The 27,554-nt window shown below is 47.7% G+C and overlaps 1 protein-coding gene across 3 annotated transcripts in view; it reads right to left on the bottom strand.

Moving 5' to 3' along the window:
• RECQL5 (RecQ like helicase 5) overlaps nt 1-27,554 on the bottom strand; it is a 1,190,108-nt gene that overhangs the window by 763,202 nt on the left and 399,352 nt on the right. For all 3 annotated transcript variants that reach the window (XM_069654764.1, XM_069654765.1, XM_069654766.1), the window contains 3 exons: nt 18,025-18,130; nt 5,613-5,724; nt 5,342-5,504 (listed from right to left, as the gene is read on the bottom strand). In XM_069654764.1, coding sequence (XP_069510865.1) covers nt 5,342-5,504; nt 5,613-5,724; nt 18,025-18,130 — 381 coding nt within the window. The remainder of the gene's footprint in view (nt 1-5,341; nt 5,505-5,612; nt 5,725-18,024; nt 18,131-27,554) is intronic.

The following is a 27,554-nucleotide window of genomic DNA, read 5'->3' as shown; positions in this document are numbered from 1 at the left end:
ACTCTACTAAAAAAGTAAAAAATTATATGGTGATGCCACACTGGGCACAACGGCCATTTTGGGCCTGCTTCCCTTTTCTCCTGAAAAAAAGCACCTAAAATAAAACAGCTGACAGAAGAAATTCATTGAGTACATTGATAGCCCAATTGGTAACCCTGGAAAAAAATCAAAACTAAGTACCGGCTGCCACCAGCTTACCCCCCAAACCCAATGTAGGATGATCGAATCATCCTAGAGCACAAATGGGGCGCAGAAGTAGCACTTCTGGGCGACGCAGGACCATATACTCATGAGTGAAAAAGAGTTGCAATGGCAGGGAGAATTCTACTGATGTCCCTCTGACCACCAACAGGTCAGTGATCCAAAAATAAAAGGAGGGAAAAGACACTGTACTTGGAGGGACCGGAACTCAAACTTCAATCAACAAAGTCCTGGACCTCCATAAAAAAAACTAAAGGAAAGCCAACAGAGCGAACGCGAACACACGCGAACACACACAAACACACACACACACACACACACACGCGCGCGCAAACACACACACAGCTTTCCCACATTTCTAAAACACATTTGCTGCGGAACAATTCTCAGGCCTTCTACCAGGTACAGACATCCCATGAATTTGGTGGAAGGGGAACACAGCATACCAATAAGACTAGCGCTAATCGGAAATGCAAATAGGTGAAACATAAGCAGAGAGGAAAATATCATGGATTTATGTTGAAGAGAATTTCTAATAAAAGCCACAAAAGAAATTGAGAAACAGCTTAGCAAATGAAAGGAGAGCTATTGTACCCGACTGAAATATTGGACAGAGATCCAGACGACAAGCTCATAAAAGAGGTCCAGCAAAAGAAAATGCAAAATTATGAGGACAGAAAACCAAGAATAATCTATGGAAAGACTGGTTTAAAAATCTTAAACGCAAACACCTAAAACAGTACCTAGCCAATTAAAGCAGACATGAAAACAAATCAAACTGAGCACTTATGATGGGAGTCCAGAAATACACTTAAGAGAAATATGATGTAGTTCAACACCTTTATTAGTCAGTTTCAACAGGATTGGGTTTTAAATTAAGGTTCTGTGGTAGTTAGAGGGCTAAACTAAATATATCAGCATGGAGACCTGAACAGGTGCAAAGGCCTACTCTCTAAATGACCTAGTGTCATAGTCCCTAATCGAAGGGACTTAAAAAATGAAGGACCTACTGGCACATGATGCTTCACCGGGGGATCCTTCAAATCAAAAGAAAAAAAAAGAAAAAAGTAACGGAATCCACCCATCCCCCCAGGGAATTCCTAACACAAAGGAGGGGTGGTGGAGGGGGAACATTGCTCACAGCATTGTTAAGCCCCGCCTAGACTTTGGATCCTGGCAAGGTCTAAGCTATAGCCCCCCAGTAAGCATTCAGAGAATTGCTCTACTTGCTCTCTGATCTTTGGCAGGGTCTGAGAAGCAGCCCTCAGCAGTCCAGTGCTTTTCTCTTTCCTCTGGGGTTGGCTCTACAGCAGCAAAGCATTCCTCTGCAATCTCTGGTTTCTTTTCTTCTCTGGTTGTCTGTGTGCACCTTCTCCGGCCTGAACCACCTTTCTGACTGTGCCAATTCCTGCTTGAACCTACTTTTTATAGGTTGGGGTTCTACTTCAATTGCACAATAACCCTCAGCATTGCTTCACTACTTTCCTTGCTTCCCATGGTTAGTGGGATTGGTCTTGCCCTGGTTTTCCCCTCCTACCCCATAAGGTGGTCTACATCCAAACCTTAGTATTTCCATGTGTTGTACACTTTCTTTCCCTTGTCCAAAATAGACAGCGATTACTTGCCCATGTGCGGACTAAGAACTTAAAGGCTTGATTCAACATTATGAGGTCAGGTAGAAGTGGACTTGGCACTTTACAGATTCACACTCCAAACAGGATTGTTTTTGATTGAAAGGTTGACACCGGACATTATCATTAAGGGATGTCTTTGCATTTTGGGGCAGCACTGATAGAGGTACTGTGTGTGAATGCTCCCCCCTGCTGTAGCAGTGATCAACATTCTATTTATAAGATCATCAATTACACTAACTGCAGTAACACAGGGGAGAGCGGGGGAAGCAGCTTGCAGATTGAATAGGGGAAGGTTATATTCTCTATTTTCTTTTGAAGTTGGTGAGCTGTTGGAAGCGCAGATTAAGCAGGTCAAGTGGTCTCACTCCTCCCGTCCCAACCCACTTAAACCTGCCGACTTCACTACCTTCACCCCCTCATCCCAGGGCGCCCATGGCCAGACATCCTCGGCTAAAAGCAGACAAGGAGAATGCCACTCCTGTTTGGATCTGTTGGACAAGGCGGACACAGGACCCAAACCCCTGTCCACCAAACCCCAAGTAAGAACCTAATATATGTCTCACCCCTCTCTCTTCACAGCCCATCCCAACCATCACCTGACAAAGACAAACACACCACTCATCAGCATCACCATGGACAAAGCACTCAAGCATCCACCCAAAACACGAAAACTGATTCTTGCCAACTTCTGCCTGCAACCAATCACACTGCAAACATTGTAGACTTCATCACTGCCCAAAACTTGGAGGCCTTCTTCATCATCAGACTTCGAGGACACTGGCCTCCACCCAAATCCTAGACAGCCTCATTCCGGTTATAGGTCAAAGGATCGAAAACAAAAGGCTTGAATGGCTTTTTTTGGACTCCAAAAGGGCCGAAAAAAAGGGTCAATTTTTTTTATGGGGGGGGTTCCCACTAACCCCCGTTTTCTTTTTATAAAAAACATTTTATGTATACTACACTCAAAAAATATATGAATAAATAAAAAAACATTCAACCCTTTTTTTCCGATCCTTTTGGATTCGAACAAAAGGGCATTCAATCCTTTATTTTCGATCCTTTGGCTGGACACCCCTCATTCCCAATGGCTACAGCATGCAAAATGCAAATGGGCTGAAAAGGACGGATGGAGGCCTAACCATCATCCACAATACCTCATGGCTGTGCACCAGACTGGACAATGCCACCTTTCGCTCGTCTGAAGCCCTCTTCCGCCACTTCCCACTCACCTCAATGGACAGTTACTTTCAGTCACAGCTACAGAAAACCGAAACCCAACACTCCCTTGATCAAACATTTCACTGAAATTGTCAACACCATGACTCTTACCCACACCAACAGCCTCTGCCTCAGGGACTTCAACCTCCCTGGCAACCAAAATCATGAGGGATGCCCTCCATTGCCTTTTTGACACCCTGTACCTCACACAAAACACTAAAGATCCAACATAAGAAAGGCAACATCCCCAACGTCGTCGTCCTCATCATGCCTTGCTAACCCTCTGATATAAATATCCATTTCCAATTGACTGTCCAGATCAGCAAGCAATGGTTCCATGGAAAAATGTGCCAGCAAAAATGTCTCCTGACAAAAAAGTCGCTGTTTTTTTGCAGAGACATTATTACATTGAACATGATGCTGGGGACACCCCTGCAAACCCTATTTCTTTTTTTATTTTACAAGGGGAGCAGCGGGACATCCCCGCAACCCGTCCCCATACATAATGTCGCCATATGCAATGTCGCCAATGGCTTTTCCCGGCAACATGTACAGGGACATTATGTAAGGGAACATTATTACCCGATACCAAAGTAATCCCCTTCGATATTATACACAGCACTACTATCAAATTTTCCCAAAAGAAAGCAGCGAACTAGCCTTCAAATCATTGAAAATTTCCCAGTGGAAGCCCTCATTGAAGGCCACAAAAACTTCAACCTCACCTCGGCCAAACAACCACAAGCTAACCTGGTCAGTGACAGTTCTTGAAGCTCTCAACTCCACCTTCACATGCAACATGAATCATCTGGGCCTAGTGAAACTACATGCCCTTAGGCCCAAACATTCCACACCGTGACACACTCAAAATCTCAACCCCAACAAAATAACTATCTGAAAACAAGAAACGGCCTGCCGCCAGTACCACAGAGCTTCATACCCTGCACTACTCAAGGAACTATTTTCAAACCGCAGACGGCTGATCAACATGGTCAAGGCCACCTATTATCAGAACATCATAGCAGCATAATTTCATTACCCACCACAACTGTACCGGCCTCCATCAAGCACATCCCCACCATTAACACCTCCTTCGCCTAGAAGATCAACAAGACATGATAGCACATACGTCAATACCACAACTAACACGCCACATTATGCAAAGTCGCTATGCCCCGGATGGCATTCAAAACACTCACAATGGAAGAGCTGACTACTTGCATCCCTCAAGGCCACAGTTGGGAGGCTGTCCCGTGTGGGCACAGACAGTTCTGTCTTACTGCAAAGAGGCAGTCTGTAAGGCCTCAGCCAGCGTGTTCCTTGTCAATAAAGCAATTATAAAGCACAGGGCTGAGGGAGTGGCAGAACACATTGAAATGAAGGCGATGTGAAACATAGTGGGATGTTTAGACCTAGGATCCGTAACCAATCCCATAACTCTCAGCTAAGAGGAAATGGGTCCATTAATCCTCCTCATTATTGGGCAAATGATGCAAGATTGGCAACATAAAAGGAGGCAGAGAGAACCAGAGTATTTGGGGGTTGGGATGGCAGTCTGCAGAGGTGATGCAGTTGGAGAGAAAGAGGAGGAAAGATGGAAAGTCTAGTGTGCTGAGAGCCATTGCATGATCACCAGACAGCCTGCTGTGGCCTACAGCCTAGATAGTAGCAAAGGTCAGACCACAGCAAGAAGAACCTTCAAAACTAGCCTGCTGGGGGCTATCACCCAGAACCTGGCGGCAGTCAGTGATCCAGTCAGAAGTGAAGAGATAGAGCATGTTGATGGCTCAAGCCCAAGATGACTACCTTTAACTCGTGGGTTGTGAATAACTTCCAAGCATCCGGTAGGGGTGCAGGAATTCCTGTTTTGCAATGATCTTGATCCCTTATGGCAAGGGGGAATAGTTAATTGCTGGTAGGCATGCTGCAGCTACACTCAGAAGGGTAACCAGCAGCTAGAGGGTCACAATATCTGCGTTAGGAAACAACTTTCGACTTAAGCAAAGAAGTGTAATGAGCACTATAAACCTGGAACTCTTTGCAGCAGTTGGGGCATGGATACTGTTCATAGGGTTCCGTTAGAAAAGGCTTCCTAATTCGTTTTGTAACACTTCCAGTCTGAGGACAGATGCAGCAATTTAGTAGTTTGCAGTTTCGAAATTCACATTTTCAAATCTCATTAAGTTGGGTAACATACCTACTACTGCACTACAAAGAGGCAAAGACTACAACACTAGGTTGCATATAAACATACATCATTGCAAAATCCCAATATAATTATTGCTTACCTGACTTTTTGCAACATCTTTCTTAATCAGAAAGCTGACTTGATCACGGTCACCCCTTGAGTAATAGAGTCGGCAGGAGGAAGGCTTCCCATCTCTACCCGCTCTTCCAGACTCCTGGTAATACCCAGCCATGGACTTGGCTAGATTCCAATGAGCAACAAACCTAACATTGGAACAATAAGGAGAGAGGGAGACTGAGCAAGGCCTAAGAGCAGCACACAGTTCAGACTAGCAAAAGCAAAAGAAAGTTGGCATCACTGCAGCACCATACCTGACATTGGCCTTGTCCACTCCCATGCCAAAGCTGATGGTGGCTACAATGATCGGGGTAACTTCTTCCATCCATTCATTCTGAATCGAGGTTCGGAGAGGTCCCTTCAGTCCTGGAGTGTAGATAAAGGAAGGCATCAGAAAGAGACATAAGTCAAAGACTGTGGAGCCTGGCCAGGATGTATTGTGATGCTTTCCGTGTCCCCAAATTTTGTGCTCGAGTTGGACCATAATAAAAACCCTCTCTGAAACTGGGTGTCTTTGAAGACACTCTAGGTTTGCCAATCAACATAAAAAGAAGTTACTTTCTTACCTGGTAACGTTCTTTCGATGGGATGTTCCGACAACATATTCCAAATCTATGACAGGTAATCACCACAGCTGTGCTGCTTCGGAAAATATTCGGCGTCTGCGTGAGCTGTCCTCGAGGGCCTCCGTCGAGCCAACGTCACCGGATGTAATAAGTAGGACGCACGTAGCCTCAGTTGTAGTTTTTTTCCCCAGAATGTGTGGCACCAATCTTCTGCCAGTATGACTACAGAAAGCCTTAAGGAAACAGAAGCTGCAATCGCATAAGAAATTCTGTAGAGGGGCAGGCTGGGAGGGTACGATGTGGAATACGTCATCAGAACATCCCATAGAAAGAACGTTACCAGGTAAGAAAGCAACTTGTTCTTCGAAGGGATTGGTTCCTCCGACATATTCCACATCTATGACAGACTCCCAAAGCAGTACCAATGTAAGGAGGTGGGAAAAGAATTTAGAATTTTAGAATGCCCAATTAAATTGCAGAATAGAGGACCGCCTTGCCAAAGGCCAAATCTTGCCCATGGATAGAATCCAGGGAGTAGTGTTTTACAAAAGTATGGACAGAGGCCCAAGTGGCTGCTTCACAAATGTTACGAATGAGAACACCCCTCTGCAGGGCAGTAGAGGCAGCCACACCCCTAGTAGAATGGGCCCGTAAGCCTACCAGAGGGTCCTTACCCGCCAAGCGGTAACATTCAGAAATTGTCAAGATAATCCACCTAGACAAAGTCTGTTTAGTAACAGCTGTCCCAAACGCCTTTCAGCGTATCCTATAAAGAGCTGATCGTCCACTCTGACCCGGGACATGCGTGAGATGTAGAAACTTAAAGCTCTCCTAGGATCCAACCTATGGAGCCTCTCCTTTTCCTTACCAGGATGCGGAGGAGGATAAAATGCTGGAAGAATGACCTTCTGGCTTAAATGAAATTCCGACACAACTTTCGGAAGAAAAGAAGGACGAACCCCAAGACAACCCTGTCCTTCTGGAACACCGTGAAGTGTGACTTAACAGAAAGTGCCTGCAACTCACTCACTCTGCGAGTGGAAGTGACCGCAACTAAAAATACAGTTTTCAAGGTCAACAGTCTCAAAGGACAAGAATGTAAAGGCTCAAACGGAGCTCCCATTAGGAATTTTAGAACTAGGTTCAAATCCTAACCGGGCAGCTGGAAAGGTGACTGTGGGAACACATTAGTGAGCCCTTTCAGAAACAGAGAAATCAAAGGAATTTTAAAATAAGAACACTCCTCAGACGAGCGCTTAAATAGGGACAGCGCCACCAGGTAACCTTTAATGGTACCCACTTGCAGGCCCTTGTGGGCTTATGAAAGCAAAAAAGACAGAACCACAGGAATGGCACATGAAAAAGGATCCACATTCTTAACCCTGAACCAGTCGCAGAACTTTCTCCAATGGCAACGGTACTGGGACTTTGTTGCAGGCCTTCTGGCCGAAAGCAACACCTCCATCACGTCTGCAGGGAGGTCCCAATCCTTATACCTCAACAGTTCAGAAGCCAAGCATGAAGGTTGTGGGACTTGACCTCTGGATGGAGAACCTGACCCCCCCTCCCATGAGAGCAGATCGTCTCGGTAGGGAAGACGGTGTGGAGGGCAGATGGACATGTCGAGAAGGTCCGGGTACCACGTTCTCCTGGCCCATGCCGGAGCAATGAGGATCATTCGGGAACCGAACCTCCGTAACCTCTGCAGCACTTGCGGAATGACAGGAACCGGAGGAAACGCGTAAAGCAGTGTGAAGGACCACTCCACTACAAATGCATCCCCTAAGACTCCTCTTGGAGGAAATGCCCGCAAGCAGAATCTTTTGCACTTCCGGTTGACACTGGTTGCGAAGAGATCCACTTGTGGGGTCCCCCAAAGGGCGAAGATCTCCAGGAGAATCACCTGAGCCAGCTCCCACTCGTGAGAGACTGTGCTCTGCCTGCTCAGAGCTTCCGCCACCGCGTTTTTTGTCTTCAGCCAGATGAACTGCAGAGATCGAAATTTCCTGCTGCATGGCCCAGAACCAGAGCTGCATCGCCTCTCTGCACAGAGGGAGAGACCCGGCCCCCCCCTTTTGTTGAGGTAGTGCATGGCAACTGTACTGTCCATCAGAATCAGGACAGTCTTCACCCGCACAGACAGCAGAAAAGCCTTCAGGGCTAGCTTGACGGCCCTCAGTTCCAACAGACTGATATGGAGTCTGGACTCCGACGGAGACCAACGACCGTTGACTGTCAACTCGTTGGCATGAGCTCCCCATCCCGTGAGGAATGCGTCCGTCACGGTAGTCCCTTCTGGCCAGGGTAGCCAAAATGGAGCCCCCTTCATCAGATTGCCTTTGACGCCCCACCACAGAAGGTCCTGGGCGACCGAGGGCGGCACCTGAATAGGATCCGACATCCTGCCGGAGGACTGTGACCACTGTATCTTGAGAGCCCACTGCAGAGATCTCATCCGCAGCCTGGCCTCTGGCACCAGGAGAATGCAGGATGCCATGAGGCCGGGCAACCTCAAGAACTCGAACCCCGGGAGACTCTGGGCATGTTGAAACTTGTACACCATCTGCAGAATGTGATGAGCCCTCACCTTGGTAGGAAAACACAGCCCCAGGGATGTGTCGAGCACTGCTCCGAAGTACTGGAGCCGCTGGCTAGGTGTCAAGTGGGACTTCTTTAATGTTGAGGGAGAAACCCAGCCTGTGAAGGGAGTGGCAGGTGACTGACGGATGATCCAGGACTTGGCTCAGGAGAGCGCACCCTGATCAACCAATTGTCCAGGTAGGGGTTGAAGTGAATCCCCCCTTTCCTGAGATGCGCTACCACCACCACCATGCGCTTGGTGAAGACCGTCAGGGCCGAGGTCAATCCGAACGGCAGGACCCGAAACAAAGTGCGAGTCACCAACCGCGAACCTCGGGTATTTCTTGTGCTTGGGATGAATCGGCACATGAAAGTAAGCATCCTTAAGGTCGAGAGACACCAACCAGTCCTGAAGTTGAAGGGCCTGGAGGACTTGAGAGATAGTAACTATCTTGAACTTATCCTTCTTGAGGAGCTTGTTCGAACCACGCAAGTCCATGATGCGTCTCAATCCCCCGTCTTTTTTCGGGATCAAAAAAATATGGGGAATACCATCCCTTGTTCCTCTCCGCTACAGGTACCAGTTCTATGGTGCCTTTGTCCAGCAGGGATTTGATTTTCTGCGCAAGGAGCGGATCCAGACTCTTCAAAGAGAGATTCCCTGGTGGATTGTCGTGTGTCCTCTGCCGGAAAGGAAGACAGTAGCCGTGGGCTATGATTTCCAGAGCCCACACATCTGAAGTAATGGCACGCCATTCTACAAGATGCTGCGCCAGCCTTCCCCCAACCGGCGAACCATGGGACATGGCCTCATGACTGAGCTGAAGCAGCTGCGGCAGTGCCTGAGGGCAAGGAGGCAACTGCTCTAAGCAGCCTTGGCACCTCGAGTACCCTGTTTTCCACCTCTGGTGCTCCTACGTTGGCCCCTTTGACTGGCCGTTCCCCTCGGTCTACCAAAAGACGAGTAGTATCGAAAGGAACCTCCCCTCCATTGCTGTCCCCTAGGACGAACAGGCGGAGGTTGGCGAACTTCAGCGCTCAACAACTTTGCTGCAGCCTTTGAGGTCTGCAACCTCTCAAGGCTCTCGTCAGCCTTGCTGCCAAAAAGATGGACACCATCAAAGGGCATGTTTTTTTTTTTTAATATAACATTTTATTGTTTTTTGTTAATACAAAGAAAACATACAGCCCCGAGCAACGGGGTAACCAATACTTCCCTTTCCCGCCCATTCGTAGTTCCACATCTTGTTCCACATACAGGGGAGCTTAGTACAACCGGACATATAACCACATTAATATTGCGCAAACTGGTTCCCTTACGAGTCGTTGGGTTTTAGCACAGTCTGTCCATACAGGTTACTGTTCAGTGTGCATCTTCCCATTTTTGCCATATTTTCTGAGCTTTCTCAGGACATACCCGGGCTGTATACACTCTTTTTTGCATTGCAATACAAATGTCCACATCTGTCAACCATTGCTCATAAGTCGGTGCTGTTGCAGAGCCCCAGAGTTGCGCTATATTCCTTTTCAGTATTGCAGAGGTAGTAGATAAAAACGCTTTTTCATAACGTGTTAGCTCGATATCCTCTTCTATTCCCAGCAGTAGTTGTTTGGGGCTCATGTGAATTCTTTTGCCCATTACCCTTGACAGTTCGCTGCAGCATTGCTGCCAGTATTGTTGGATGACGGCACATTCCCACAGTATGTGATAGTAGGAGCCTTCCTCCCTTTTACATCTCAGGCAGTGCGGGTCAGTGGTTTTCCCCCAGTTGAATAGTGCTATCCTCGGGTAATAAATTCTGCGCAGTATCTTTAGTTGTATTAACCTGAACCTGGAGGAGATAGCCACCTCTCTGGGGAACATTAGTGCAGCCACCCAGTCCTCAGGAAGTATGGCGCCCACATCCCTTTCCCATTTGGCCTTCAAACCCGACAGTTCTTTCGTGGCAAAGGAAGTTATGGCACTATATAAGGTAGACGTGACTTTGCGCCTAACCATTTCTGGGAACAGGTGGCATTCCAGCGGGGAGTAGTCTGGCATGTCTATCATATCGGGGAGATGGACCTGTAGCGCATGTTTAAGTTGCACATAGTGGTACTGTTCATTGGGGGGAAGCGTAAAAGTGGTGGCTAAAACTTCGAATGATATTATTTCGTCTTCTCTCACTACGTCCCCAATTTTTGTAATGCCTAGTTGGGACCAGGAGCGCCATTTAGGGAGTTTGTTCACTTCCGGGAGGTGTTTATTATTCCACAGTGGTTGTGCTGGGGTTAGCTTTCCATCCCAGACTAAGTATTTATGAGTATCCGACCATACTAAAGTTATATGTGTCTGCATGGATGGGGCTGCAGCCCGATCTTTTTGGCAATAGAGGTATTTCATGATGGGTCTTTCTTGTGGGTTGGAATCTGGCATTCTATTGTGCGGTAGCGTGGCGTCCCCGTGTAGTTTATCATTTATTATTGCCATTTGACTGGCCCAGCAATATGTTTGCAGCCGGGGGAGTCCAATTCCGCCTTCCCATATGGATCTTTGTAGGGTCGTGAGTGCCAGACATGGGCGTCCCCCTTTCCATAGCAATTTCCTAAGTGTTTGATCTATTTTATGAGACTCACTGGGCGCAACAGGCAGTGGAGCATTTTGCAATATATAAAGAAAGCGGGGGAGAGCCATCATTTTGAAAAGTGCAGCACATCCGAATAGTTTAAGTGGTAAGGACATCCAATGTTGGACGTCATCTTTGAACCTTAACGCTATAGGGAGTAAGTTCTTGGGCACATAGTCTGTTAGTTTATGTGTAATTTGTATGCCTAAGTATCTAAATTGCTCCCTTTCAATGCGGTATGGGCATTCGTCTGGTACTGCGTTGTCCATCTGCTTCACTGGGAACAGTATGGATTTAGACCAGCTGACACGAAGGCTGCTGAACCTGCCGTATCTTTTTAGCAATTGCGTCACGATAGGGCAAGAGTCACGTGGGTCCTGTAGGTATATTAGTAGGTCATCTGCGTATAAGGACACCTTGTCCTCCCAGTCTTCTGCCCATCTGAATCCACTCCATGTTTGTGTGGATCTTAGTAGGATTGCTAAAGGTTCGATCGCTAATGCGAATATCAAATCTGACAGGGGGCAACCCTGTCCTGTGCCCTTACCCAGCCGGAAAGGATTTGAGACATGCCCGTTTACCTTGGTTACCGCTTCAGGAAGGTGATATAGCAGCTTGACCCAGCTCATGAAGTACGGTCCTATGCCCATTCGTTGCACAATCGCCCATACTGCTTCCTAATAAACAGAGTCAAAAGCCTTTTCAAAGTCTATGGCCAGCAAGGCCAGGGGGCTCTGCAGCCCACGTAATTTTTCCAGTGCTGTATGTAATCTGTATATATTCTGTCTAGTGGATCTCTCCGGCATGAACCCACACTGGTCTGAGTGTACCAGTGTGTGTATAACTTGCTGTAGTCAGTTGGCCAGTACCTTTGCAAGTATCTTGGCCTCGCAGTGTATTAGGGAGATGGGTCTGTAGGAGCTGCACTTGTCAGGTGGTTTATCCGCTTTTGGTAAAACTATTATCGTGGCTTTTCTAAGTTCTGGGGGTGAATGTGAGTGTTGAAAAAGGCATAGCAGGTGCGGGGAGATTACATTTGCACCAATTTTCTTCCATATTTCGACTGGGAAGCCGTTTGGACCTGGGGTTTTCCCTGATTGGAGTTCTGACATTGCATGGGTGATTTCTTCCTCTGTGATTTCTTGTTCTAATATGTCGCGCTGTTGCACACTTAAAGTAGGGAGAGTGATTTCGTCCAGTATGTCAGTCGATATCGGTGAGGATGGTGCTCTGTACAGTTCTGTGTAGTACTTTGCGAACCCCTCCGCTATGTCCTGGTCTGTTAACAGTGGATCTGGTCCTTCCGTCATCAGTTTCCTGACTTGGGTAAGGCCCAGCTCCCTACGTTCTAGCCATGCTATTATTTTCCCAGCCTTGTCCCCTGTCTCGTATACCCTTGCTCGCATCGCTGCATGTGCTTGTTTAGCGTTATCTAAAGTTATGTGATGCAGCTGTTTTTGCGCTAATTGTAGAGTACGGTGCGTCGCGGGTTGGTCATGGGTTATATGCTCAACTTCTGCATTCTGTACCTTTATTTTAGCTTCGCGTATTGCTTCTAGATATTTCTTTTTGTGGGCTGAGGTCCAGGCTATGATCTCACCTCTTAATACCGTCTTTAGAGCCTCCCATAGTGTTATCGGGCTGTCTACAGAGCCATTATTCAATTCAAAGTACGATTCGGTGACCTTTTGAATATGTTCCACCAGTTCTGGGAATCCTAGGTAGTAACTATTTAATCTCCAACTGGGTGGGGAGTTGATCTGTTGGTCTTAATCGTTATTGTGAGTGGAGAGTGATCCGATATGCCTCTGGGGAGTAGGTGTGCCTCACGTGCTTCATGTATATTGCTTAATGGTAGGAAGAAATAATCTAACCGGGACAGTGAGGCATGTGCTCCAGAGTGATACGAGTATTCTCTTTCGTTGGAATGCAATGATCTCCATACGTCTTGCAGCCCCAGAGCATTAGTGAATGTTGCGAGTTTAGTGCATGTTTCTGGGTTTCTGGACCTTACATGTGTTCTATCAATGTCTATATTCATTACTTCATTGAAGTCTCCCCCAATTAGTATAAGATCTGCAGAGCTGGTAACAAGTAGGGGCGAGATGTCATTGGTCAGAGGTTAGCAGATTGGGTGGTGCATATAAAGCAGTCATGGCTATAGTGCGTTCCCAGAGGGTTCCTGTCGTGTGTACGAATCTGCCTCCTGTGTCCTGTGTAACAGTGAAGGGTATATATGGAAGTCTTCAGTGTACTAGGATTAATACCCCTTGCAATCCCATCTTGAAACCGGCGTGTAATGCCAATCTACAGTTCGAGCGTTTAAATAGTGTGCACTTTGTACCAGCGAGATGCGTCTCTGTTAGGAAAGCTATGTCTGGGGAGTTTCGGTTCAACGCCTGCAGGACCACTCGCCTTTTGATGCTATTACCAAGCCTGTTTACATTCCATGTCATCAGCCGGATGGTTCTATTTCTGCTCATGTTGGAGGTCCCTGCCATTTGAGCTGTGTGACTATAGTGACGCTGTGTTGGGTATCTAGGGATGCTGCGTGATACAGCGGCCTGTTCAGGGATTGGTCATGGTCGTACTTAAGGTGGTTATCTGTCGAGACATATGTACTCCTGTGTTTCGCGTGGCTTATTAGTAAGGAAGCTGTTGCCATGCGTGTGTTGGAACTGGTGCGGTGCTTAACATTACATCTTTGATCCCTCCACCCCCACCCCCACCCCATACTCCACCCAACTTGAAGCTCTGTCGCCCAATATAACAAATTCAATACACTGTCAAAAGGACAGTCAACTCATTAACTAATAACTATTACCTAATGTTCTTTTCTCTACTCGTTCTGCCACACCACCCAAATTGTTCACAATCCTCACAGAGCTCTGGATCGTAGGTGGTGGCTCTTAGGGGCCCGCTGCTTACATCATGTTCCTTTGACGGATTTACGGCAAAGTGTAAACAGGGTTTCACAGTACCCTTGCATGCGTGTCTGGCGCGTGCCCTGGTGTAGTCTCGCTGGGTGTACATCAATTGTCATACCTGGTTTAATGCGTCAATTTTCTATTTCTTGAGCCAGACCATTGGGTTCCAGTCGAGGGGGGAGCCGCCCTCGTCGCCCTACTTTCTCCCTGGAGTGTAGGCCTGCCCCCAGGGTCTGGGATCCTCGAGTCCCAATTCCCGGCGATGTGTGTCTCGCCCCATTTCCAGGCCTCTTTTGGGTCCGTAAAGTGCACCGTGGTGGCATTGTGCTGGATCTTGAGTTGTGCCGGGAAAAACAGCCCATATTTGAGGTTCATAGAGTACAGTTTCCTCTTTAGATGTTCAAAGGATTGTCTGGCTCTTTGCACTTCCCGGGTGTAGTCCGGGAAGAACGCGATTTTGGAGCCGTTGTATGTAGTCGGGCCTCCGGATCGGGCCATCTGCAGTATTGCATCACTGTCTCTGTAGTTCAATAGCTTTGCGATGACGGTCCTAAGAGGGGCCCCAGGTATTGGACGCCCTGATGGTACTCGGTGGGCTCTCTCTATTGAAAAGAAATTGGAGAAGGATTTCGGTGCCGCCAGGTCTGCCAGCAATTGCTCGAGGAAGAGCTCCATACTGGGACCTTCTGCTCCTTCCGGCAGTCCCAAAATGCAAATATTGTTACGGCGTGATCTGCCCTCTCCCTCCTCCACTCGTGCCTCCAGAGATTTTGGACGTGCAATTGCCTGTGATAGCTGCAGGGGGACCCCACCAAGATCATCCTCCACGTTCGAGACTCTCTATTCTACCTCCCCTGTGCGAGAGGACAGCTTTTGGAGGTCGGGTCGGAGGAATGAGACCTCTGCTGGGATGCCGTCCATTTTTTTCTCCATTGAGGAGCGAGAAGTAGCGATGGCGGCCATCACATCCTTTAATGTCAGGTCTCCAGCCTCAGGCGGGGAGGCCGTCGGTGGTTCCACCTCCATTGCAGTGGTTGGGGTGCTAGTTGCGTATTGGTCCATGGTGCTTTGCGTGGTACCCCGTTTTGTTTTATCTTTGCCCATGGTGCCCCCTGCTCGTCCCGCACGGTGGAGAAGCACCTTACAAGGGCGTGGTACAGCAGGATGTGTCCGGGGCACCAGCGCTTGTCTCAACCCTCAACCCAGTCATGCGTGTGTTTCCGGCACTACGTGGGTCCAGCTGGGAATCTAGGGTCCCGCCGGGTCAGTGCACGCTTGTGTTCCACAGGCCCGCACGAAGGAGCTCCGCGGCGGCCATTTTGGCGGGCATTTCCTCGCGCCCAGGGGGGCTCCCGGTTTGTCGACATAGATGCTGAACGGATTTCGTCCGGGAGTCAGGATTCCTTCCAGGCGTGCTATACCGCTTTAGGTCAGCTCGGGTATCTTTCCAAGCCGATTCGGTCCGTCCAAAGGATATTTAAACAGGATATCGCGGGCGGCCAGAGGGAGCTCACGGGACTCACGTCCTTGCTGCTCGCATGCTGGCCACGCCCCACCATCAAAGGGCATGTTGAGAAGCCGGGCTTGTACGTTAGGAGCAAACCGCGAATTCCGCAACCACGCAAATCTGCGCATCGCGGTGCTCGCCGCCATGGACCGGCTGACACAGTCTGCCATGTCCAGACCCGACTGAACGGATTCACACATGGCATCCTTGCCATCCTTAACAAGGGCAAGAAAACCATCCCGTTCCTCCCCTTTGGGAATATGTTCAGCCGCCAAAGACACACAATTCCACGGAGTGTGAGTGAAACGTGCTAAGGCACAACGGAGTTGGCTGCCTGTAAAGCCATACCCCCTGAAGAAAACACTTTCTTTGCCCAGCCATCAAAACGTTTGTCGTCCCTATCAGGAGGGATGGTAGGGTACGACGCCTGCTTTGCCGGGGCTGTAGCCGCCTGTACCACCAAACTCTCCGGAGTGGGGTGCGTTGTTAAGTAGCAGGGGTCGTTACTGGCTGGATGGTATTTTTTCGGCAACGACTTGCTCACTGCTGGGAGACTCTCCGGAGCAGTCCAAGCCACCACCACCCTTCTTTGCAAGGCCATATGGAATGGCATTACCGGGTCAGTTAGTGGACCTCCTGCAGAAAATCTACTGGTGGCGCAGACCACCCCAACTACTCCGTCACCCTCGACATGAGGCGCCTGTACAAAGAGTCAGCATACGTACCAGGCTCAGGCCTATCAAGCTCAACCTCCTGGGAGATATCAAGACCACTGGCGTCGTGCAAAGACTGATGCAGGTCTTCCAACTGGCTATGACCAGATAACAGGTCGTCAGGAACCTCATCAGGTACCAAACCTTTTTCAGACCCTTCCTCCACCTCAGAAATATAATCCAGAGGCTGGAACAAATCCCTGGAAGAGGGCACAGAAAAAATCTCAAATACAGACCTTACTGACTTCTTCAGGGCCTTCCTCAGAGTTTCCACCGACACACGAGGTACCTCTGGTAAAGCCTCCACAAAAGGCGTCGAGGGCGTCGACAGAATTGGCGTCGACGTTTAGCGCGGCGCCAATGGCTGCGACACAGGCCTCGAGGGCGGTGCCCCGAGCGTGTCCTTCGACGGCCTCGGCGCCGATGGCTTCGATGACTTCCTCTGAGGGGAAGCCTCGAGAGAGTCCCTCGACGACATGGCACCGTCGATGACTTCTTCGAAGACCTCACAGGCTCAGACGGTCTCAAGGGCGTTGAGGATCTGGACCTGGAGCGGGCATGGCTAGAGTGATCCACCTTGTCCGATCAGGACCTCGAAGGCTCCCGATGATCGCGCCGAGCCCGAAGGCGTGCGAGCGGCGGCCCTAGCACATTCCCTGCTGGCTTCTTTCAAAGGCGCGGGCGGAAAGCAGCCCTGCGATCAGAAAATCACCATCATCTCCGTACGAAATGCATCCCATTCCACAGGAGAAGAATGCTTGTTGGAACAAGCAACCCGCCGACGGGCGGAGTCCTCGTCGAGGAAGCCGACCGATGACGGAGCATCCGCAAGTGCCTCGAAGAGGCAGAGGATAGCGGGGCCCACTCCGGGACCGAGAACCCCTGGACTTACGCCTACGACGCGGAGAGACGCCTCTCGAATCGTCGGTCGAAAGCCCAGCGGATTTCGACTTTCGGGGCTTGGACACCCTACCGACAGAAAGCTTCTTCTTCCGCTCCTGCAAGGCCTTCGATGTCAACAACTTGCAAATGTCTCAATCATCCGATGCGTGGTCCACACCGATGCATCAGATGCAGGCGTTGTGCGGGTCCGTCAGCGACATCTTGGAACCGCAGTCCCGACACTTCTTGAAACCCGGCCACGGGGTAGAAGACGACGAAGACATGATATCTTCACAAACAAACAAGTTTGAAGAACAAGTACTCAGAAGAAGCGAGGCGCGCTGAGATCGCCGAAGCGAACAAGTTCGTGGAAAAAATGGAACTGAGGCCAAGGGCATCGTGCATCCGACGCCCTACTTATAACATTCGGTGACATCAGCTCGACGCAGGACCTCGAGGACAGAGTATCAACGTCATCGACGCAGGACGCAGAAAATTTTCCAAAGCAGCACAGCTGTGGTGATTACCTGTCAGATGTGGAATACGTCGGAGGAACCAATCCCTTTGAAATAAGACTTACTTTGAACAATAAAGAGAATGTAATGTTCAGCCCTCTCAGAACAAACTACTGATTGTAGTATGCGTACTGACTCCACCATCACGTCACAAGGACCACCAGGAACTGCTGCATTAGACTTTTCTTAGACTAAGGCCATCCTGCTCTATCAACATTTAGGAACAATTCACCCGCTCCTACAACCTCTTCATATAAGACCTATTCAATCCTGCTCCATCATTATCATAAGGACCCTCTGACGTTACTCCCCTGTAACAATCTACTTGGGCATAGCTTTGCTGACATTTTGGAGCAGGTAGCTCTCTTACCTGCGTGGTAGGCTTTGGCTTTCACACCTTTTTGGGACAACTTCACAGCTACCTCTTCACAGGCATCTCGAGTCCTGCAGTACACAATGCCACATCCTCCATATCCCTATACAAGAGAGATCATTAGGACTTAAAACTAGTTTTGGCAGAGCCTCATAAAAGCTATAGGAACATCCAAGCAATAACAGGCAGACGTCTCTTTTAGAAACACACGCACACCTTTATTTGGTACAAACACTTTAAGGCAGTGTTATCCAAACTTTTTTTGCTGTGCCCCCCCCCTCCCTCGAGTACAAATATTGCTGCTAAATCCACACTTGAGTAAAAACATTGTTGCTGCTCCTCCCACCCCCAGATGCCATGCCTGCTCTAGTTTCTATTATAAGCCGTCTCCGTAATCTCTTTTTGAAGAGCTGTGCGCACCCCTCGGCATCCTTCACCCCCTACCCCCAGGGAACCAACCCCACAGGTTTGATGACCACTGCTTTAAGCCGATAGGGGTAAGCAATGTACTTCTAAATCGGTGCTACCACCACTGTAGAGAAGTAGGAAGTGGCAGAAACCCCCCACAAATCCAAACACTAACACAGTCTTTGAATTTATAACCAACAGGTGACGATCCACACATCACAATCTGAGAAAACAAGAACCACACCTACTGTGGATGATAGCCTTGTGTATCGAAACAGAGCAACTAGACACCAAGGCCCAATGCTGACAGAATGACCAGACTCAGGGCCTCAAAAAGAGACTCTGGTTGAGCATCGCATCTGCAGGATTCACCTGTTGCACTGTTCATCCAAAAACAGTGCCAATACTTCCATTTTTTAAACTGCTAACTGATCTAGCAGAGATTGCCAGTCTATTAAGAAATAATTAAAATAATTCAAAACCTGTGAAAAGGGGGGGGGGGGGGAACAATGGTCCAACCTGCTCCCTCAAGATCCCATCCCGCAAGTAATATGAAAAAATATGTGGTTTAACGTCAGTTTTCGGAATGGGCAAAGTTAGATTCTAGGCTCAAAAATCAACAAGTGGAATCAGGCTAAGGTATAAAGTGGGAACAATGTAAAAAGACAGTTTTACTCTTTCAAGGGCAAAACTCACTTGGAGAGTGTCAGTGATAGCCATAAAAAGGGACAAAAACAGAGGTTTATTTGGGAATGTACCTGGGTGGGTTCAATGAACTCCAATGCAAAAGATAAGCAGAATGGTCAAGACGTTCTACAGATTGAGAAGTGTCCCAAAACAATATGGATTGTACAATGCTCCTGGGTCTCTTAACGGTGTTGCTCAGCCAAAAAAGAAGTCTCAAGCGTTCATGTTCCCATGGTCAAGGAGTCAAACTTTCATCTACTTGCCTAGTGCAGGGAACTTCCTGTTTGGTGGTCCTTAGAGTTGAGTCGTTGGGCAACTTGGCTCTCCTTGCTGTAGTCCAAATCTTGGATGGTTGAAAAAACGGAAAACCTCCACTAGAAAATAGACTATTTTATGGGATGCACAGGCTGAACCCCAGATCCTGGACAATCTCCCTAGCCCAGGGTCCTGTTTATGACGGACACCAAACCAAACTGACTCCCACTCATGCCACTTGCTCATTGCTATGGCACCTTTCTTTCCCTTTTCCCTCCTCACCGTGCTGGCCGTAAACTCCTGTGGAACCTTGTTCCCCGCCCCACCCTACCTTCTCACGCACTACGTAGGTTTGAACTGACTTTCTGGCTCGCTCTCCTGCTCAAAATCTATCTCCACCAACTCTTTAGTTCTTCTGACTGCCTCTCCTCTGTTCCACTCTCCCCCATGTCGTCCTATCCCTTCTCTCACCCCCTTTCTGCATAGCTCGCCTCTCCTTCTTACTCCATTAACCAAAAGCAGTATATGCAGTGTTGCTGTGCAGAAAGAATGCATAAGTGGTTGAACCACTTGTAGAACGTTCAGCAAAAATGTGCCAAAGAATGTGGAGGGCAGCTGAAGTAACAGTGAGGGTCAGGTCAGTACCTATGGGCAGATCAATGCAGCGGGAGCCCTTGGTCAATTAACCTTTATTCTAAATTAATCTCAATGACTATATAGGCAGAAGGGAACCCACTTTATAAGTGACTGACGCAAAAGTGCTACATCATACTGACTGGAATGGCATAATTTAGATCTGACACAACCTCATTGGATGTTGCACTAAGTGAATAACTAGTAAACAAAGCCTATATTGATTAATGGTAATGCCCACAACATGAACAGTAATAAGTGTTCAAAATAATGTCATGCAAATTAAAACAGATATCACATACGCCATACATGGATTTCTTTAACTTCCCCCTCCCAGATTCAGAAAGGCTGGAAGATGGCCCTAACCTGCAGATTCTTTAACTGTTAATTGACAAGGTCAGAGGAATCAATTTTCCCTACTCTTAATGTTCCTATCCCCATGTGTTACAAACATCCCAACCAGTAGATCACGCTCTTCCAGAATGAGGTTAGCCACAGTCTTGGGAAATGGCCTACAATAGACTATTACAAAATGTTATTATGTTTCATCGGTATTATACTATGCGAATGTTGGATGCAGGGTTTCAAAATTGCTGGGAGATATTTCGCTACTGCATCAAGGCTTCGAGGCTGGTTACTTTGTAACCGACAGCTACCATGATCTACTTTTCACTCTGCAGGCCAACTAGTGCCTTAAACACATGCATAAGTGGCAATAACTGACTATTTGATAATGTTAATACAGACAAATTAGGGCACATCTAATACACATTTAAGCCTAATGGATCATACATAATGAGCATAAAGGTAAATTGTGTGTCGCATGTGGAAGTTAAATTTGCGGTGCATTGTGTACTAGCTCCTGGTTCTCCCGAGGTAGCTCCTCCCTACTGGGTGGCGCCCGATACCCAAGGGCTAGTATTAGCTCCTGCTCATTGAATCCTAATTTTAAGCCCTGTTGATTCATCAATGAGAGCAATTACTTTCGTACACTGGCAGACATCTTTGAACAGGATATGCACAAAGAGCACTATTCCATAAATTACCCAGAAGTTCTTAATTTTTTTATCAGGTAAGACAAAACCAATCCACAAGGACAGACAGTTACCCTCTAGATGAATGAGAAAATCGGAGGCAACGCCCGCCTAACATTGGCTTGCTCCAGTGTTCATTAGGACTTTACTATTTTTGGGGTCACCATCACTCACCTGGGAGGTAACAGTTTAGCACTGGAATGTCAAAACTGAACTCTATGGCAGCCATAATGAAACATTCACAGGGGGTTATTTCCCCTCTCGCAGAGTTGGAGGATACAACTCAGTGTGCCATGGGCAGTGATCATTAAATTGTGTTTATTGGAAAATTCACTAGTGCGTAGGAGACCTCTTGGTGCTAAGTGCATATACAATAACAAAGAAGAGTATGGAATAAGCAATAAGAAAACAAGACGGCAAGAGCCACAAAAAAGAGCAGTAAATAGACTATAAGCAAGAAGGTCTTTGCCAGCCTTGATACTGTTAATAAAAGATTAGCCTCATTTATCTGAAAGGACGGCATGCAAAAAGTCTAAAAAGCACCAAAGATATAGGAAGCCAAAATGTTGTGGAATGTCAGATTATTACATCTGGCATCCATAGGTCCAACTAAGAGACATACCCAAACTAGAAATCAATAATCCTCTACCAAGGAATGAGAGCAGGGACAGGGCAGCGATGGCTGGGTGGCAGCAACTCAGCCGATGTCAAAATTCTGGCAGCCGGAAAAAAAGTCTACCAGGACAAACCAAAATAGGGAGAGGCCACAATAGCATCTCCTCTCCTGACCGGGGATGGCAGGGATCCAGACAGGTGCTGCTCATAATGTATCATGCTATCACAAGTGGAAAACATTCTGAATTCAGGAGCCTCCAGTATCCTTGGATAGAGGTCTGGCGTCAGCAATAAAAAAACAATGGGAAAACAGTCAGCCCGTCTCCCTGTCAAGGAGCAGCTGAACTTCCGGCACAAATGACTCCACCAAGCGACACCAATTATAAGCTTCATCCAGCGTACAGTTTCTCCCATTGATCTGGTTTTCACCTCTGCCATGGTGAAACCTCTGAGCAAAGAGGGAGCATAGTGTAGAGAAGAAGCAGGTTAATACAAGGGGGAAAACAATTACAATTAACGGTCAGGCCACATGCTAAGACAGCATTTTATTTTTGAAACTTTTCTAGGGCCTTTTGGATCCCCTTGACTGTAGATTTTCTATATGTATGGATCACTGGGCTTTTGTTTGGTGGACAGAGGGATTTCTACTGAAGCCACCCTGCCATTGCAACCCGTATTCACTCTTTAGGACTCTATGGTCTGGGGTGGCTCATAAGGCTCCCAGGGCCTAGCTTCTTATTGTAATTGTAATCTGTTATTTATAACACACTTCATACCCAGAGGTTTCTAAGCGCGGACCCACGGATCGAACCTGGATCGAACCTGGGTTGATTCGCGTCGTCTTGCTTCCAAGACGAGCGCGTTGCCCCTGAGCTAATCTCCCGAGGCGTCCTTAAGCACCCCATTTGTGCCCTAAGGTGCATTTATCACCCTCCATTGATTTTAAGGTGCAAACCGGCAGAAGCTGTATTTTAGTATTGGCTTTACAAGATGTGCAAGCTTATTTACTGCACTGGTAACACATTGTACCTTTTTGGTATTCATTGGCGTACAATCCATTTCAGAAGTCTTACGCTTGCCCATTTTGTTGTAGGAGATTCATTTGATAAGGAGAACCGTGAGGCAGGCCTAAAATGGCCATTGTGCCCACAAGGGCTATTTGTGTACCCTGTAAGACGTCCTCCATATTCAGCTTGACTGATTAGAACACTGTCTGTGCTGGCCATATCACATCCAGTGGGGGTGGTATGGATAGAGTGGCAGATTTAGGGGCAACCAGACGGGCTGACCTAACTTTTTACCCCTAGCCTCCTAATTTAAATGGTGGGCTGGTTATTGCGAGCCCCTCTGGGACGAGGTATGTTAGAGGAAACCCTACACCTAAGTGTAGAGATTTTACTGGAATTCTTTTGCAAGAGCAAGTTTACTTACCTGATGGAGGATTTCCTATCATTTTCCCACCATTGCTGCATTATGAAGACCAGATCTGCCCATACTGGTTGGATACCGTGTTCTGGGCTGATCTCTAGGTGGGATTTTCGGTTTGGCTATTAGTCATTCTTTTCAGTACTCCCCTGTCTCCTGCTGACCCCAATGTGTCCTGGGCCAGGGCTTCCTTGCTGGGACCATCTCCAGGTCGTTCTCTCAAGTGCTTGCGATAATGCAGTGGTTGTCCAAGAGATTGAGACCAACACCCCACCTCATCTGCTCTTTAGGACTGTTCTGGGTTGCCCCACCATAGTCTTCTCCGATGGACAGTTTTCTGTGGCTAGTTTTCTGTGGCTGGGCTGTCCTCCTTTGTCCTTGGAATCGTTCAAACCTGCTTTGCTGGGTTCTCCCACCTTTCCGGAGTCTTCCTAACTGCTGCAATTGCTTCTGGCTTGAGGCTCACTTCAAGCAAGGCTGTTTATTGTTCTGTTCCATCACTGGGTTCGTTGTTGGCCAGGAATACCAGTCCCTGGTAAGTTGCATCCTGTATACATACCTAAAGAGGAAACCTCGTACTTACCCAGTTATTCTCCTTCCTGAAATTTACTTTACGGGAAGCAACAATGAGTACATACCTCTGAGCCCTGGGTGGGTGGGTTATTCAAAGCCCTTTAACCTCAGGGTTCCCCAGGGTCAATACTATTTTTTGGTGGTTCTCAACTGCATTTCTCCATGGATGTCATTGGGGCTGTTCCTACCGTGCTGCAGTTTCTTCTGGGCTACTGATTCTCTGACATCTTGAACTCTTCATTGGGGTCACCTCTGGTCCTCCCTAGGGTCGCCATGAAATCCACACCTGTGCGGTATAACTGGGACTTACACACCACATACAGACTGTTTGCCTACTGCCTTTTTCAAGTCTAGGTGTGGTTCTCTCAATTGACTACCATTTTGTGACACCTGGGCCTTTCCCCCCACTATCTAGGAATCCCAAATCTAGGTGTGTTATCCCACTGCCTGCCATGTGCGAAACCTAGACCCACCTTTTACCCAGGAAGACCCAGCAACCACTGAAAGCAAGTACAGATACTGGTTACTGCCAAAGTTAACTAGGTACCAGTCACTCTCTGCACATATCCAACTGCTCTGCCTACCTCCAACGCATAGCACCCTGCCAGAGCCCCACCTAAACAGACCTCCATAGATAGAGGAACACCAGAACCTAACCCACTAATTGGACAACTACCCATAGAGGACATCTAGCTATCACATCGCAAGAGGATGAGAGTCTAATCCAACCAAACCACCCTACAGGCAGGCTACCACCCGTGTAACCTACCTAACAGTCCTACTATCAAAGACCACAAAATGCCCCGACACAGAACTGGATGACGCCAAATAGAATCTGAACAAGGAACAAACCGAACAGATCCACACCCTCACCCCGCTCCAGTAGAAACCACCTTGAATACAGAACGCACTCCAACAAACACTACAGCCAACAAAACAAAATACATGAGAAGAGAAAAATCCCTATATTTTACACCGTACCTCGCAACAACCACAATACTTCGACACTCCAACGCCACCAACAGATCAGGTGGACAACCAACTGGAACCCCACAAAAAAAGAAGAGGACCCCAGAAGAGAAAGGTACGAAACCAAAGTCATCACTCCGTTCCTCACTCTGTACATCACAAAAACATAAGGGCGCCGGCAGCACACCCATCAAAACATAGAAGACGATGAAACAAAAGAATTCAACAATGCAACCATTAACCTAACAGACCGCCTTAACAACGAAGCAGACTCCACGGATCAACAACCGATCTATGACAGCACAGAAGCACTCCAACTAAACAACCGTAAGACAAAACAAGGATCAAATAACAAACCGAACCACGTTAAATGAATCCATTGCAACCTAATAAACACCAGATCAATGTCCAAGCATGACAGAGATGTACGACTGCCTGTGCGACGGTGGTATAGACATCTTATTCATAACCGAAATATGGCTTGACGACAACTACAAAATCACACTCCATAACTGCCTGCCCGACAACTTCAAGTGCTCAGAAGCAAACAGGAAAAACAAAAGAGGATGTGGACTGGCGATAGCATACAAGCAACACCTGAAAGCTGAATATCTGCTAATCATTGAAAACTGTGAATCCCTAATCCTTCGCCCAACAGCAAACACAAAGACAAATCTCAAATTCATCCTAGTATACAGATCACAGACATACGATACAACCTTCGTGGACACCTTCACTGAAGCCATCAACAACCTAGCCATTGAGCAGGAACACTTGATAATCCTTGGAGACTTCAAAATGTGCTTTGACGAAGAAACCGCCAAGATATAAAAATCAATAGCCAAACAACTGAGGACAATGAAACTACATCAGCTAGTCAAAGCAGCAACTCAGGCAGCGGGACATACACTAGACGCAATATTCACCAACAGAAACCTCATCACCACGGTGCCACCACTAGTCACAAAACCTAGCCTACACACTGCTTTGTGACGTCCAGCCCACTCCTAAATCAGGATCTCTCTCTCTCTGCACCTATTGCGAGTGAACGTCAGCACTGCTGTACTCCCAATCACAACATAGCAACCCAGCCTACTTGTTCTCCAGCCCGCTTTCGCTCCCGCACCACTATGGCCACCTTCCATAGAGTTACCCTGGCCATGACCTCCTTTCTTCCATTATTCCATACCGTCACCCCATCTAACTTCCTCCCACCTCTTCCAAATAGCAGAAATTACACCCCCGCAGATGGCACCATCACCAGGGTTGTAGCCAGTCCCATACTCAGCCCTTTTGAATCGATACAGCGCTTCGCCGCTCCTCCTACCCCACTTATCCCATGTCCTGTCAACAGCAGAAACAAGAGATTAGGCTCATGCTTCCCCAACCACAAGGTCACTGTAAGGATGGTCACGCAACACACATTGCCCAATCCTAAAAGCACTTCCCACCATCTGCTTAGCATTTGCCTCTGAGCTTCGTAAATCGCCCACCCCCATTACCACCACTACAGCCCCTCTACCGGCCATGGCTCCCTCATCATCGGTAAAGCCGAGCACAGGAGGACCTCTAGCCACCCCTCTGACGGCCACCATCAAAGGAGCACTTACCAATGCCCGCTCACTAGTGGCCCACATCCACAATATCACCGACCTTGTCACGGCTAACCGCCTAGACGTCCAGGCCATTACCGAAACTTGGATTCATCAGGCAGCAGGCCCAGCAATCTCACTAGCCCTCCCAGAGGGATTCACTTTTATCAGGGCTGACAGAAACTCAGGCAAAGGAGGAGGAGTGGCATTCATCACCAAAACCCACCTGGGCCTCAGAGCCACCTCCCATACCAGCCTTCGTCTGCAGAACTCTTATCCGTTAAAATCTCACTTTCACCTACTCAAACTATTCTTATGCATCTCTTCCTTTGATGAAGACATCACTAACCTCCTCTCCACCAACACTAAACTTGGCTCCCAAACTATCCTCTTGGGATACTTTAATATAGGATTACAAGACCCTAACGATACACATGCCCTAGCCTTGGAAAACTCCATCTCACAACTTGGCTTCAAACACAGAGACATTGAACCTACACACATCAAGGGCCAAATCCTGGACTGGGTGTCTGACCTCAATGGCTCCATAACAATTCTCCAGATTGAATCAGTTGCCTGGTCGGACCACCACTTAATTTTGTTCTCTATCCAAGGGTTAACCCCCCGACCCCAAGCACCACTATCGCACCCCCCCCTTATCCAGAAACTGTCGAAACATCACAATTTCCAATCTCCAGCCGCTTATCAATAACATCTTAGACACGTCCAATTACAAGAACCTAGACTCGAACAAGTTAGTCGACCTATACAATGTTACACTAGAATCAGCCTTAAACATCTCTGCAACCTCTCAAACAAAAAAAAGGCAAACCAAACGCCCATCTCAACAAGTGGAGCTAAAAATCCTAAGGAATACCAAAAGGTCAGCGGAAACCACTTGGCGAAAATCACCCACCAGTCATAACAAACCCATGTTCAACACAGCGGCAGCATCCTACAAAGCTGATATCCTATCCATAAAAAAAGAAGCCTATAACACCACACTCCATAACACTAAATCAAGTTCCAAGGAGCTCTTTAGCATCTTAAATGAATTAGAATCACCAGCACCACCTACTGAGGACAGCATTAAGGATGCGGCCTGGTGCACGAAAATCCAACAAGCCTTAGCTGACAAAATAACGTTACTACAAAACAAGATAAAATCTAAAAAGAGTAGCCTCTCAAGTTGCCACTATGCTAAATTAGCACCAGAACAAAAAAACCCTCAATGCCCACCTTTTGTGTTCTCTCAAGTGAAACCTAAAGAAGTGGAAGTTATTATTAAAAGTCTAAAACCTTCAAACTGCGAAGGAGACATCTGCCCAGCCTCCAA

This window comes from Ambystoma mexicanum, chromosome 3q, assembly GCF_040938575.1.
Source record: "Ambystoma mexicanum isolate Mex_15411 chromosome 3q, UKY_AmexF1_1, whole genome shotgun sequence".
Classification (NCBI taxonomy): domain Eukaryota; kingdom Metazoa; phylum Chordata; class Amphibia; order Caudata; family Ambystomatidae; genus Ambystoma; species Ambystoma mexicanum.
Note: the sequence above shows the minus strand (reverse complement) of the source record. Positions and strands in the feature narration are given on the sequence as shown.